Below are 16,019 nucleotides of genomic sequence, written 5' to 3' on the forward strand. Positions count from 1 at the left end.
TGTTCAAAATTGTCCATATGGTAACAGAATTTGGTACAAGTGAGGTAACAAAACTAGAACCAGGATACACATTCAGAAGTGTCATGTGGTACAGCTCTTCTTCGGGAGTACCACTTCAGGTTGCAAATGTGTCCTTATTTAAAAATAAGAACTTTGCACATAGGAAAGTAGCATGTTGGGGAAATGATACGCTAGCTTCCTCATCACCCTGGCGAGCTTTTGTTTTATGTGCATATTTTTTCTGTGTATGAGACAGCAGTATTCAAACATGCAATCTCCCATCTGCAATGAAATGCTACAGTCCTGCAAAAGCTGTCACAGCTGCAAAACCTTCTGTCTCTCTTCGCCCTCAAGCTCATCAGGGTAAAGTATTAATTAGCTAAGGAATTCTGGAATGATTTGCTCATTGTAGTAATTAATGACTTTGGTCTGCTGAAGCTAGTTAGTGGAACTGGCAATAGGACAGAAGGACATTCTGGATCCCTGCCACCAAAGGGATGGCAGGAGGATTCATGTGTGCGTGCCACCTTTTTCATTGTGCTAGGCTGCCTAAGAGATCCTTATTAGGCACAGTTCTGATGAAATGCCTTTCACTTTATTACTCTTCTAGAATCTGGCTAGTAACCTGCAAAAGAAGATAAGCCTCATTTATTGTTGAAACTGCTTGTCTGTGTACCTTAACTGAAGGAGGAGCAGTGCAATTCTGTGCATGCCTAGGCCCCATTGAGTTCTGTAGACGTTGTTATAATGTTATCCACTACAGTATCTTGTTTGTTGGCTAAGTAAGACATTGTACTTGGCATGTCACAGTGAGTTCTAGCATAGTGTTCATCCAGGTTTTGTGGTTTGTTTCTTCCACACACTAGTGGGGAGAAGCAAACTGGGCTTAATTTACTCATGCATTGCTAGCTATTGTCTGCAGTTTATTGTGACACGCAAACACAGCCAGCTTACATGGTGCAGGATTCAGCTTTTCTTAGTGCAGTTTTTGGATTTCTTAAGCCCTTTAAAAAAAATGCAGCATAGCTTATACATCCCCCATTATCAGTACTGATGGTAGGTAAATGCTTGGTCTTTTGACTTATAGCAACAGCATAGCAACTTGTGGGGGAGAGTTGGGAAATAGAGTAAACCCTAAATATATGTGCAAAGCTATCAGTCTGCACTCTGATATGTGTTGGGGGCATTCTGAGCACTATGCAGATAGCTTTAGTTGATATTACTAGAACTAGGTTTGTTCATACCTGTCTGAAGTACACTCTGGTTGGAGTGCTGGAAAATAACTTGATGAGCTAATAAAATGCCACCTGACTTAATTAGTTTTTTTCCTCATCAAAGTTAATGAATACACAAGTTTTGGAGCAGTTTCTTTGGTAATAGTTTTAAAAGGGCGTGATATAGAGGCCTGGCACAGAAGAGAGCACTGTGACTGTTAGTGACCGTAGGTACACACTGCTCAAGGAGCCATGTAGTTAAAGATCACTGATTAACCCTTTAAATGAAAAAAGTCAATCTTCTTACTACTCACTCCAGTGAACTGCTGGTGGATTATTTTTCATGTATTGACGACCCAAGATATCTTATATACTGCCTGCTGAGATATCGGCCTTTTGTATAATAACATGGGCTCTGAACCAGTTCCCAGTTCTTTGCTAGAGTCTCTAGAATTTAAACTGGAACCTCATGGCCTGAAGGGAGGACCAATACTAGTGGGTACTGCAAAAAGGCCTTCCCACTCCAAAGCCAGGAGGAACCATGAGCTGCAATGTTTTGTCTATGTCCCATCACCACAAAACTCTGTATACTTGTATGCATTTTGTAACTAGTCCAAAATCAGGAAGTCAAAGAAAATTATCACTTTCCTGTTTCCTATACGGTATCTTCATTACATGAAACAGCAGGTCTCCCCAGCAGTGAATCTCACACAGTACACTTTTTAGCCTACTTGCAAATAAATAACACCCGAATTTTCTAATATAAATCAGACCTCAACACCTCAAGAACTTTCTGTGGACAGAATCCTGAGATCAGGATCTTGAGGAAAGTCAGCTGCTCCTGCCCTGGCCACAGAGTGTGACCGTGCAAGTCCTTTGAGTCATTACTTTAATCAGTGACCTCGTTTCAAAGTGTGATGTTTTTGTAATAGACCTCCATTTCACAGCGTGGAGAACTATCTGTAATGATGATAAAGATAAAAGTAAAGGGACCCCTGACCATTAGGTACAGTCACGGACGACTCTGGGGTTGCGGCGCTAATCTCGCTTTACTGGCCGAGGGAGCTGGCATACAGCTTCCGGGTCATGTTGCCAGCAGGACTAAGCCGCTTCTGGCCAACCAGAGCAGCGCACAGAAACGCCGTATGGGGCACATTAAATACAATAGGCAGTTACTTTACCTCTTTGTAGTGAAAACTGTCACAGAAAGGAAGGTTTCTGTTTACCAATCCACAAACCCTGTCTTCTGTTCTTTGGGTTTGACAATTTATGTTACTTTAAATTTTCTGTATATTTAACTCTTAACCCATTCGAGCAGGTCAGTATGCTCATCAGAATGCTCATCGGAATGCAAGGTCAAATTGATAGTCATAGTTGAAAAACCTACTTCAAGTGTGTTCAGTGGTTTTGTCATGCCCAATTGAACTTTCACCACCTGGTGATGCCTTGTAGCTTCTGAAAGTCCCCTCAGATTCAAAATCAGTTTGCAGTGTGGTACGGGGTGTGTATATGTCTAACCTTCTGAGAAAAACAAGTCAAAGTCCTCCTGGGCACTCAGAACTAGTTATACCATTATTTTAGCTTCAGTATATATTTATTTTCATATATGGAATCCTTTCTACAGATATTTCTAGGCATCATTTTGAAATTCTTATTCATTGGTGCATTTTTTCAGCAAAAACCTGTAGAGTTATAGCCTATCTCCTCAACATTAGGGCAGTGACTTCTCTGGAATGTTTGTTTGCTCATTGCAGGTTTATCTGGTAATGTTGTTATTAGTTTTGTTTTGTGTTGTGTTTTGTTTTTTTGCCTTCTGTGTTTTTCATTAATGGATTAGTGGCAGAAATAATAACTGAAGTTGGCAAGTATGCAGAGAAAGAAAATGTCATTTGCTTCATCCAAGTGTTCCTCTTTGTTTTCATTATACAAGTATGTTCTTAGGCTTTGGGCTGCCCAGAGTGGCTGGGGCACCCACTCATGCGCAGCATGCATACAAACAAACAAACAGTCTCCTTGGGTGCTTTGAATACTGTAAAGGTGATTAATAATCTTTTTAAAATGTGATAAGGAGAAAACAAAACCAGGTGGTATAGTAGTAGGCAAACTACTTGCCCATTATCTTCTAACTGCATTGGGAGAGTGGAAAATGCCTCATCACCTTTAATACTGCAAGGAAAGCATGGGGTGGGGGTCATTTTAAAAAATATGTTCATTTATAATTTTCAGTTATAACAAATAAACATTTCAATAAAGAAATTAAAAAATTCTCACATATCAAACTTTGACTTCCCTCCCCCTCTTTCAGCGGTTCAATGAATTTACCCTCTTCCCCCATTCTTCATATCCCAATTAACTCTATTTTCCCCCCTCATCTATTTCATATATGTTTTAGAAACTGCAATAATCCTGCTAATGTCTTAATTTGTTTACAATTTGTAAATATTCAATAATTGATTTCCATTCCTTGATAAAAAGTCTGTTGTCTTGATTTCTTATTCTTCCACTAAGTTTCGCCATTTCTGCATAATGGATTAATTTCTCTAACCATTCTTCTTTCACCCGGACTTTTTCTTCTTCTTCTTGACATTTTTAAGCAAATATCATTCTTGTGGCAGTGGTTGCTGTTATGTACTAAAGTTCTCACCCTGGGCCAGCAGGGGGATACTGTAGATAGTTTTCACTCAGGTCCACGTCAGTTATTTTAGGCGGGAAATCCTGGGTTGTTGTTGCTACAATGTTGACAGCCAGCTACCTATAAAAGCAGGCTGGCTGAGCTGTTTGCTGTTCAGTTCTGTTCCAGCTTACAAATAAAGAGCTGCTTTGGAGAAATCGCTGTGTCGTCTGCTATGTTCACCCACAACTTAACACTGGCGACGAAGGTGGGATCGATGGACATCAGAGCACAGCCAGATGCAGCCACCCTCTGAGCAGAGCTGAATCACTGAACAGAACCAATTCAGAGCTGACTGTTCTGGCTAGAGCACGGTGTTCCATCCATCGCCCTTCACGCCGGCATCGGAATCATCAGCAGAATGCATTCCAGGACTCAGGGGATGGGGGAAATAAATGAGAATTGCCTTATTTCATCCTTAATTTAATAGCAAACATGGTTTACCATTAAATATGAACTATATAGGCTGTGATTTGGAATTTCATTTGAACTGTCACTCTACAGTTGTCAACTGAGACTGTTTACTGACAACTCTGGAAGAAAATCAGGACTGATCGCCCCCCCCCCCATTATGCTAGCCCTGGTTCTACATTGGCATACTCTCTGGCACCTTGTAGATTGAAAGAAGTACCTTCTTGTGTGCTTGTAATAATGTGGACAATGCCCCACCCCTTCTCCAAATTGCTGGAGGCAATGCTATGTAATGTGTTCTTTTGCTGTGCTGTAGCTTGTTCTGCATTCAATCTGGAGCAAGCTGTATTAGTAAGCCAATCATAACATTTCAGGTGTTTTTAAATGATTAAAAAGTTTTGTAATTGATCCGATTGTAGTTAGAGTAGAAATGTACAAAAACCCTTCAGCAACGTTTACTTGTGAAGGAGAGGAAGGATGTCTGGAAACTAGAATTTCTAAGAGTTTCTTCGCGTGTAAGTCCCATTGCAAAGAAGTCAAGGTGCATCCCCAAAGGAGAGAAATGATTTATTAGGTTTGGATAATAAGTTCAGCTTGTAAAAATGCATGCACAATTCAAAATAACAGTTCTCTCTATGGCATGTTGAGCTGTGGAATACTCTGCCTTTTAATCTCCATCAAAGCTGGAAGGGAGAAAATAATATTTCTGGCATAAAATCAAAGGGGTTTGATAGCTGCAGCTCCTATTGAAGGAGTGCTAATAAGGAAATGACCCTGAGACAGCATATAAGGAAGCAAAACAGCAAGGTTGCACAGCTTGACTAAAGCAGCATCTTTTAATATTTGAAGTGTGTTGTTTTTTGCAAGCGAGTCATGACCTTTTTGGACTAAAGACAATTTAAAAATACTGTTGTTTCAGGTGTAAGCATGCTTTGCTTAGGTGTAATTTTCTCACTGTGCAATGATGTTGTGATACAGAGAGGCAGAAGAAAACTTGATGGGTTTATAAAAAATATTTTCTTACAGACTCTTTATTTTTGCCTCTGATTATTATATCATAGTATACATAAGCCTTCTCTGTCAAGGGCTAGCCCAAATATAAACAACAGTACTGCACTGGGGATGTGTATATTGGGGGGGGGGGTTATAGAAATAGTAAAATTAAAAGTTGAAATGTGTGTGAGAAAGTTGTATTTGCAAGTGAACCATGAGAGAACCATGAGTGAACCATGGAAACGATGCCTTATGAGGAACGGCTAAGGGAGCTGGGCATGTTTAGCCTGGAGAAGAGGAGGTTAAGGGGTGATATGATAGCCATGTTCAAATATATTAAAGGATGTCATATAGAGGAGGGAGAAAGGTTGTTTTCTGCTGCTCCAGAGAAGCGGACACGGAGCAATGGATCCAAACTACAAGAAAGAAGATTCCACCTAAACATTAGGAAGAACTTCCTGACAGTAAGAGCTGTTCGACAGTGGAATTTGCTGCCAAGGAGTATGGTGGAGTCTCCTACTTTGGAGGTCTTTAAGCAGAGGCTTGACAACCATATGTCAGGAGTGCTCTGATGGTGTTTCCTGCTTGGCAGGGGGTTGGACTCGATGGCCCTTGTGGTCTCTTCCAACTCTATGATTCTATGATTCTAGAGGAAGCCATGATGCATTCCACCCTCGCTGTGGAGACAAAATGAAAGTTGTAGACACAAGAGAAAATTAGCCCACAAGCCCCTCTATGAATAACAATAGAAAATACCAGCCTCCTCAGCTGAGGAATTCTATTCCCAGTGAAGGCTTGCCAAAGTCAAATTCAAGTGAAAGAGCAGCTGTTATTGTCATAGACATGTTCCAGGCAATAACTGCAAACCTCATGGTTCACTGCTTACAAATTGTGATTCACATGCAAGCAGTTTTTGGTGTCTGTTGGTTCTGCTCCATGACAATCTTATTTGAACTGTACTCACGGTCTTCTGGAAGAAACATAAAACTATGGCTCTACACGGCAAGGAATAAGCTGGCACTGACATAGGTTTTTAGGTATCTTGTGTGGAGGGGTTTTGTTTTCAGTATGTTATCTGCTTCTTAGGGATGGGAGAGGCTGGAGATTGAACTTTATAGATGTACAAGGATGAAGGCACTTTAGGGATTTTGCTGCTTATAGAAGTCAGAGAAGCAAGCTGTGTTCTTTTTCATTTAGCTTTATGAAACTTGGAATTAAATGTGAATAGCAAATCACTGACCATAGAAGATGCACTTCCTCTTCCCCTTCTCCCTACTTTTGCCAAGCCAGTGTTTGCATTTGGCTTGCTAAACACTGTTTTTGCTTATAAATATAATATTAAGTCTGTCAGGTTAGCTGTGATTAATTATTAGCCAAAGAGTGACGGAAAAGAAAGCAGAGGCTGGGGACCAAGATGAGTAGAGTTCTGAATAGTTGGAGATAGTAAACCCAGAAGGAAGATTATGCCTCTACATGTTGCTCACAGAGCAAGCTCTGACGCAGATATGGGTGGTTTGATGTCCTGCTGTGTTTGCATTTTGAATTGAGAGCCTCCCATAACTTTGCACAAGAGTGTGCTTAGGTGATGTTTGAACAGGAAATTGTAATGTACAGAACACCTCAATTCTGAATAAAAAGGAAATGAATCACAGGTTCATCGTCATTCTTGTGTTACCAGCTCAATCACATGTCAAGCCCCCAGGCCCTGCAGTTCCCTTTGATAATAAACACACAGACTCAAATTTTAAGGTTTATGGGATAAAATAGGCCACAACTTCAGAGATATGAATGCCATTGGAACAAAGCATCCTGGTTGAATTTGGTGGCAGGGTGTCGTATCACATGGCTATTAAAATGCTGCATCTTCTGTGCGACTGCACGGTTAGCTTTCTAGCACTATTGAATGCTACCAGGTAAGGACAGTCACACCAACAATGCCTCTCCAAAACCTGGGACCAGAATAAGGTTAAGTCTGGGTATAGGGCAGCAGGCTTGTCAAAGTCCTCTTTGAAGTTCCAGGTTAGGTCAGTGCCCTTCCTTAGAACCAAGTCGTTCTCCCCCAGCTGAACAACCAATGCATCAGGGGGCCCATGCAGTGCAGCTCTGGCCATCACAATGGGCATGAATTCATGTCATATCACATCAACATTCTTTGGGAGCCCCAGGCTGTTTCCCCTGACAGTAGCGATGGCAAACATGCGGGCCCAATGGGCTATGCTGTGTCCCACTAACCAGATATTGATCGCAGGGGTGCCTGAAAATGAAAGAGCGACAGGGTGTGGTTATTGAGGTTTTCTTCCAGATGTATCTTCTGTTGGCATTAGATCTCCAACAGCCTATATCCTTAATCCTGTCTGTGGGGAAGTCCAAATCCTAAAGGAGTTGTTTATGCTGTAGTAGTTCTTTTAATCCGACTGATCATTCTTGTGCCGTGAGCCAATGTCAAAAACATCTTTGTGACCTTGTATGTGAAAGTGATCACAAAAAATGAAACATCAAAAACATTTTGTTACTTTTGCCCTAGTCAATTCAAGGTTACGTGTGAAAATTCATTTGAAAGAATCAACACTGTATTCTGACCTTAGTTAAAGATTGAAAAGAGTTCTGAATGTTGAAAATGTGGTAAGAGTTGATAAATAACTACTACACCAAGCCTTCACTTCAGAGAAGAAACACATTTTATTAGTTTTGCTATTAGCAACATTCCTTTAAAATGTGTAAAAAATGCTTTGCTGGATCAGACCAAAGTCCTGTTCTAGTCCAGCATCCTTTTTTAAAAAAACCACACACAATCTTTTTACTGATTTTCAATTTTTAACGAATTATACCAAATTAATACAATTTAAACCATTTCTCCCATAAAACTGGCTCCCATGTCCATTCTTTGATGTGTCCATAAATTCATCTTATGGCTGCTTCAGAATCCCATTCTCTCTTTAAAACTCCACATTCCCAATAATTCTTATTTTTACAATGGTTTTTAATTTTTATTATTTATAAAACTTTATTCACCAACTATCCATTTTTCAATTCCTGCATGTATATTAGTTAAACATTTTTTCTTTATGTGTGCATGCATATTGCTTTCAATCCATGATTATATCAAATTTAATTATTAATCATCCAGTCCACTTTGTCAAACTCCTTCCATTCACAAGCATCTTTCAATAACTGTCCATGTTTTGATTTTTGCCATAAACAGTCCTTCTCTAACTTGTCTCAGAAGATCTGCTGCCAGCCAGAGCCTCAGGAATATCAAGGTCACACATGTGACTCCACTTCACAAAGGAGGAGATCATATTTCCTTAGATAGCTATTCCACGCTCTTCCTCTCCTCCTTACAATCCGAATCACAGTTGGAGATTCCCCCACTAGACCATTTACAGTTTTTCCCGAGAGCTCCTCCTGCTCTCAACAGACCTGATAATCCTCCATCAGCATTGAAAATTGTAATCTGCACCTTTAGGTATTTATAACATCGTCATTTACATTGCATCTTTATGGGGCTATCTGTGTAGCCCATTTTAGTGTTGGCTAAGTTCTAAAATCTTCTTGGAGCTTTTAACTGTGTATTGACAAATGTACTTTTTCTGACTGACAGTCGAATAAAAGGTTGATGATGATGACATTGCATCTTTAGATGTTATAGTCTTTCAAAGTCCCATGAAGTCAATTAGAGGTGGGTTGTTCTTCTTCCCACAACTCCAACACCAACCCCCTTCTTCACCGTCTCAAAGCAATTACCAAAGTAGCTCAAATCTTCACACACCCAGTTTTAGCTCACAAACATCCAGCCTCATAAATCTCTTTTAATGAACCTTACTTAAAGTGTGTGTTTTTTAAGCCAGAGAAGGTAGATTTTAACCCTCATATATAGTAGTAGTAAAAAATAATAATAATAACACTACCCGTCTTTTATCCATTCTCTGCTATGGCAGGAATTGTAAACCAGACCTTATTCCTTCCATTTGATAGTTGAATTAAAATGGCATCTTGTTAGTAACATCTTGAATGGACCACTCATTCAGGTTTTAATCCAATATTCTGAATTGTAAAGGTGCCTGGCCACTATAGGAGATGGAGATGGAGACTGCCTCATCTCGACAAAGAGTTTGAGACCCAGCGTCCCCTTCCCCTTCCACCTGACACTTGGCAGAGGAGTTCTCCAGGATGTCCGCGGGTACCCCAGCCTCCTGAATACCCTCGGGAGTTACAGAGAGCATTCCACCCTCCACCTGCCTGAGTCTCTGCCGCTAGTGGGAGAGCTGCAGACTGGAGATCTTGCAGACCGGAACAGGAAGCCACTAGTCTAGCACCCTGTTCCCACAGTGGCCACAATGGCAAGCCCATAAGGGTGATATGAGGGCAATAGCTTTCTCCCAGCATGATGCCTCTGCTCCTTGAGGCAGCATACAGCCATCATGAATAATAGCCATTGACATCCTTAAACTTTGTGAATTTTATCTAGCCCCTTTTAAAGTTAAGTTGGCCACCACCAAAACGTGTTTCACTCTCCCCATCAGCCACTCAGACAATCCCCTCTGATGCATTGTTAGATCATGGTCTCTTTCTCTGCAGTTGGTTACATGTGCATCAAGAGCTTGAAACAGGACCTTTGTGTCAGGCAATGACCCACCACTCTGTGGGTCTCTAGACCTGTTGGTTGATACAGAAGTGATCCTAGCCAGCCAGGTCTGCCAGAAGGCACTGAGAAGATCTGCAATCAATTGGTCTGGCTGGCTGGCTGCTGAGGCAAGCAAATGGGGTCTCTGTCTGCCATGGCTGACTTCTTGCCAGCAATATTGCAGATAATGTGCCCCTTCCCAAGTAAAGAAAAAATAGACTTTGCACCACTGGGCACCTGGCAGTGATTATACACAGGTCTCTTTCCACCATTGTGGTTGACATGAAGTGGAGCACTGTTTTAATTTTAGATACTGGTATATAAAAATAGCCTTCTACCTGATTGGAGAATTGAGTCCCCCACCCCTGGCAAAGTAAGTGCTTTGATGAGTTAAGCAGGTCATATACAAAATTACAATTTGCATTTCACATAGATGAACTTAAGTGCTATTCTTCTTAAATAAGTTTAAAATAGCTGTCTGTGTGTGTCGTTCTGCCTTGCCGTATAGGTAATAATAGAATGTGAGACGCACACTAATCCCCCCCCCCCCGGTTGCCCATAATAACCTTAATTGTTAACGTGTAGAGCTATTAGTCATTCCACACTGAAAATGAGTAATTAGATCTCTTGGAATAATTTTGGGTTCCCAGCCAAAACCATGTCAGTGCAATAAACCTTACACATTGGGCACCGTGAAGTTTACGTTGAAGATTGAAGCACAAAGCAGTAAAGGCTTTTGGTGGGCTTTCTGGTTTTACTTTCCTTGTTGCTATATTGATACTGCTATTGTTCCTATATATACGTTTCATCACTTCACTCCCGTTTAATATGTAAAGGATTATATTGTTTTGCTGCTGCTTTTTATTGCTTTAGGGTATGATTTGTAAGTCATTTGAATACCGTTCCATAGAAAACAAGCTTTAAAATATTTTAAGCAAAGGCAGCTAGATACAGCACAGTTGACTGAAATGTGTTATCATTACAACTGGGTGTTTTTCCTCAGGTTGGTGCTTCAGTTTGCAAATGCCCCCAAATCCATTCTGTTTATCTCAAGTGGTTGGCCACTGAGAAAACAAGAGCGTAGAACTTGGTGGGCCTTTGGTCTGATCCGGCAGCTTCGGGGCTCTTCTTGTGTCACGTAGGCAATAATTTACACATCTCCAGTAGGAGAAACAGATAAAGTTCCCCAACTACAAAAATACTAACAATTTTACTTTAAGGAAGCATGCTTTATTCTATTAGAACGCGCAAAACCACAAAGTGTGGTATTGTATTGTCACGTTGTTGGATACTCAATGATTTCTAAGGCAGCAGCCATAAACTGTGCATGTAATAATAATAATAATAATAATAATAATAATAATAATATATGTTTATACCCCACCCACCCGGCTGGGTTTCCCCAGCCACTCTGGGGGGGGGGGGGCTCTGCCATTCTGCTGGCAGCAAGTCCTGACTTCTTTCTTCTTCTCTCCTCTACAGTTTGCCAAGGAACCAGCAACAAGCTAACACAGCTTTCAAGCGTGGATGAGCACTACAATAGTCTGAAGAGAATGTATGAAGGCTGCGAGGTGGTGCTTGGCAATCTAGAAATCACTCACGTCAATCACACCTATAACCTTACTTTCTTGAGGGTTAGTGCAATGAGTCATGTTTCTCTGGTTCAGATGAAGTTGAGAAGAAAAATGAATGCATGTTGTAACCTAAGGAAGCAGCAACGTACACCTTAGTCAGCAACTAGGTTTGGTTCTTTTGAGGAGGCACTTTGTCAAAGACCAAATTCCTCCTCCTAAAATATCATCCTGCCATATCCTGTTGTCATATGAACTGCTTGTTCACACCACTCTCTTGCTTTTGGAATAAGCAGCTGGAGTCTCTGAGTAATAGAGCAAGGGCAGGTTGGAGGGTCTTTCTAGGAGTAAGCCCCAAACACACACATTTTTGCTGCGCCTGCCAAGGATTCCAGCTATTGGGAATTGTTGTACTTCAAACTAATACAAACTAATAGAAGGCCTAGAAACTCCTGGGCTGATGTGTACATACACGGATGTTTTCTATTTGCTGTTGGCAAAATAAGCTCCCCTGGAATAATTTGGCTTGTTCCAACTCGTGCATTTAGCACTAAACCGTAATCTGTTTTACAATGTTATGTGAGTACAGAAGACATTTTATAGTCTTCATTTGTACTGTTGAATAACATCAAAATACTTTTATAGACAACCCACCAAACGCAAATGAAATAAAGCTACAAATTGTAAGATGTGTAAAAGCCCCCTGATAAAAACTGCATTAAAAAGGAACATGTAAAGCTGACTCCTCCTTAATTATTATAATCTATTACTTTCTGGATCTACCCTCTGAAAGCTTGAAGCATGCAAATTTTCATATATGTATTTATATCATGTTTATTATGATTACTTGACTCACCACTGTGAGTGGCAAGAAAAATCGGATATAAATTTGGATAAGATGGATGAAAGATTTCTTTCACTTCTGGTACACAGTTTACAGAGTGTTCTTCCCAAGAAGAGCCTATATTAGCATAACTTAGCCACAAAGTTAGGGCTCTTCTTTTAGTGATATGCCAAGGTGTTGTAATGATTAGCTGTGACCAGATGTTTTTATTAGTTGTGGCTATATCTGGGTTTGTAGAATCATTCATCCCTGATCTGGTGACTGCTTTATTGCTTACTGACTTCAGTTAGCATTTTGTTGGTTCTATCATTCGTTGTGTGTCAAGGCTTCATGACCACCCCGTTCTCTGAGGGTTAAAAACTATACAGTACACAGTATGTTTGTTTTATGGGATCAAATAAGGCCACAACTTTATTGGTTGCAGATGTCTAGGTATGGCCATAGGCATTGAGGTAAGCCACTGTGAATATCACTCCAGCCTTTCTGCTGGCAGTGTCTCTAAGGGAGAAGCCAGCCGACAAGGAACGCCCTATGACCTACGTCAAATCTGGCCATCCCCCAAGTGGTTTCCGTTGGTGGAGTGGAATGGCCCCCGTCTGGTATTTGACAGGAGCTATTCCTCCCAGATCCTTTTAACAGGATACCCTTACCCGTGGAGAGGCGGGTAGAGGCTACAGCCTCCCCTCCATTAAAGAGCTAAGCTTACCCAATGCCTGTCTGCCAATCCAGCCATTACCGGCTTGCTGCTAATCCTCCTGATTGAATGTGATGCTAGGTTGATGGGTCACCCGACCCGCAGAGTGATCAACCCTGCATCTGATCACAACATTGGCCTGTTTTCTGGCCCGAATGAAGCTAGCAGGGTTGAGACTACCACATCAACACTGCCTTTCCAACCAGTGTGGCCAAAGAATGGTTATGATAGGGAACGATGTCAAGAATCTTTCTAAGTCCTCAATTACATACCAAGTGACGTCTATGGTCTTCCAAGGGCCCAAGTCATTCTCCCCCAGTTGGATGACATCCGGGGGGTGGGGGGTAGCAAGATCTTAGATGTAGGCATGAATTCCTGCCACTTCATTCCACACCTCATAAACCAGGAAATCTGGACACCAGGTGCCAATCCAAGGTTGCTGCCTTTTCCGGTGGAAACTACCTGTGGAAGTACCTGGGGCAAGTACCTATGGAATGATAAAAAGTGGAAAGAGGCATCCAAAATATATTATATAAATACATCTTTATGAATCAAGTGCTGTAAGAATCTAGAAAAGTGTTTAGAAGTGTTTGAAATAAGTACAGGCAGTGACCATTTTGTGTATGTCCAATTGACGTGCAATCACACACATGCTTGTCACTGCTGACCTGGAAGTGGCCAAAAAAAGGGGCGGGCTTATGCACACTCCATCTATGTGTGCAGGGGTCAGGAATGGAACCTCCATGCAAAATGATCGCCACCTGTACAGAATTTAATTTCTTTCTCGTTTGCTTGTTTTCTTAAATATTATTAACTAACATAAAATGAGTAAGGGGAAAAACGTCAAGATTAATAGCTTTTAAGACATAGCCTAAAATAACTAATAATATCTGCCTTCCTGTTGTCTATCCTCCAGAGTATACAAGAGGTGGCTGGTTATGTGCTTATAGCAATAAACACAGTGAAAAGTATTCCTTTGGAGAATCTCCAGATAATCCGAGGGAACTCCCTTTATGAAAATGCTGCGTTGGCAGTTTTACTAAATTACAACGATGTCAGGGGGCTTGAAGAGCTGCCAATGAGACGCTTAGCAGGTGAGTTATTCAGGATGAAAGGGGGCAAACAAAAATTAACCCCCCCCCAATAATCCTTAAATCTTTAGCAGAACATGGGTTTGTAATCTGTCATTTAAATAATTTGGAATTGACTCAGCACTTGGTATATTAACTCAACTTTCTGTTAATTTGTTGGGGAGGTATAAAATGAGGAGAATCCCTGTCACGATGCACGAATCTTTGAAGGATTATGCATTTCCCAACAACAGCTTTGGTAGCTTTGATATAGTACATAAGAGTCCTCAGCATCTCACAGCAGTAGCTGTGTAACAGTTCTGTAAGAGAAACCAGTATTCTTGTCCCCATATTACAGACAGTAATACTCTGTCCGAAAAACCAAAGTTTATTTTAAGACACCCCGTGACCTAGTTCTTAATCATATCCACCTTCTGCTAACTGTGCTACAGTACCTGTGTGTTCTCATTGCTAATCAATGAAACCTTCCCAGGACCCCCAAGAGGAAACACATATTACTCCCATTTTACAGATGGGGAAAATGGGCTGGAAAGTCCAGTGCCTTAACCACACAGGAATATGAAAATAATAATGGGGTCAGTAGGCTCATGGAGACTCACCACTACCTGTCTATACACAAACACACACACACATACACACATATTTCCTCCTCCTCCTCTTCCCCTTTTAGACTGAAAAGGAAACCATATCATTTTTGATGTCTTCGCCGTAATTTCTTTTGGCAGAAATTCTAAATGGAGGAATAAAATTCAGCAATAATCCTTATCTTTGCAACATGGATAATGTTCTTTGGGATGACATTGTCGATAAAACACGCAGCAACGGTTTCGTACAGTTTGATCCTACTGAAAGAACAGAAATATTGCCAAGAACTGACAATAAAACATGTAAGTATAAACTGAAAAACCATATATGTATATATTCTTGACATTATACAAACCTATTGAAGTAGCGCCAGCCCACTGGATGTTGAATCCATAGCTGTCAACGTTTCCCTTTTCTTGCGAGGAATCCTATTTGGAGTAAGGGAATTCCCCTTTAAAAAAAGGGAAACGTTGACAGCTATGGTTGAATCTGTTTCTTAAACGAGTGCAGTCTCAAATTAAAAATGAAGATATAATAACTGCAGGAGTTTGCCACAATAGCAGCATGAGACTAAGGCACTTTTTAAATAAAATGACAAATTCATAGTTACTAATGGTATTTGCCTTGTTTCAAACTACCGTGTGTGTATATCATGTCGTATTTGCCTTGTATACAAATCAGCCTGAGAGTCTTGCTCTCAGGGTTGTGGGTTTGAGCCCTGCGTTGGACAAAGGACTCCTGCCCTGCAGGGGGTTGGACTAGATGTCCCTCGTGGTCCCTTCCAACTCTCCAATTCTATGATTCTATGAAATGAAGGGCTGTCTTGCTGACAGTTCCCAAAAATGTATGACAGGAAAACTACAAGCAATTATAAAAACTAGGGACCTGCTTTGTGCTCTTTTGGTGGTAGGAACCCTCTGTGACCTTTCTAGTTGCTATTTAATATATAATGGGTGCTGTCCCATTATTTTGAGCTTTGTCCCACATTCTGACATCGTTACAGACATTTCGTTTGAGGCTCAAGGCACAAAACTCAGTTGTTGAAATAACAAGTTTGGATCAGATCTTGAGTCATGTACACTTGACCAAGAATCAGTGAAAATGATTTTATGTAGTAAACATGAATAAAAATATGTAATTCACATATACTAAATAAATTTTAAACAATGCTGTAACTCAATAAATAATAAACTTATTAAAACACCTTTTGATGAAACTTTATCAAAACCACCTTTTGACTTCCAAGTTATCTTCAGTAGTCCTAATTGCATGTATGTATATACATCTATGGTTCAACATAAATACCAAATATAAAAAAGAT

General features: G+C 40.6%; 1 protein-coding gene across 2 annotated transcripts in view; it reads left to right on the forward strand.

The window, feature by feature from the left end:
* The window catches only part of EGFR (epidermal growth factor receptor), a 147,964-nt gene that overhangs the window by 81,704 nt on the left and 50,241 nt on the right, over nucleotides 1-16,019 (forward strand). For both annotated transcript variants that reach the window (XM_082192750.1, XM_082192751.1), the window contains exons 2-4: nucleotides 11,396-11,547; nucleotides 13,939-14,116; nucleotides 14,839-15,000. In XM_082192750.1, the coding sequence (XP_082048876.1) occupies nucleotides 11,396-11,547; nucleotides 13,939-14,116; nucleotides 14,839-15,000 (492 nt within the window). The remainder of the gene's footprint in view (nucleotides 1-11,395; nucleotides 11,548-13,938; nucleotides 14,117-14,838; nucleotides 15,001-16,019) is intronic.

Source organism: Podarcis vaucheri (genome assembly GCF_965113315.1).
Source record: "Podarcis vaucheri genome assembly, chromosome: 12".
NCBI lineage: Eukaryota > Metazoa > Chordata > Lepidosauria > Squamata > Lacertidae > Podarcis > Podarcis vaucheri.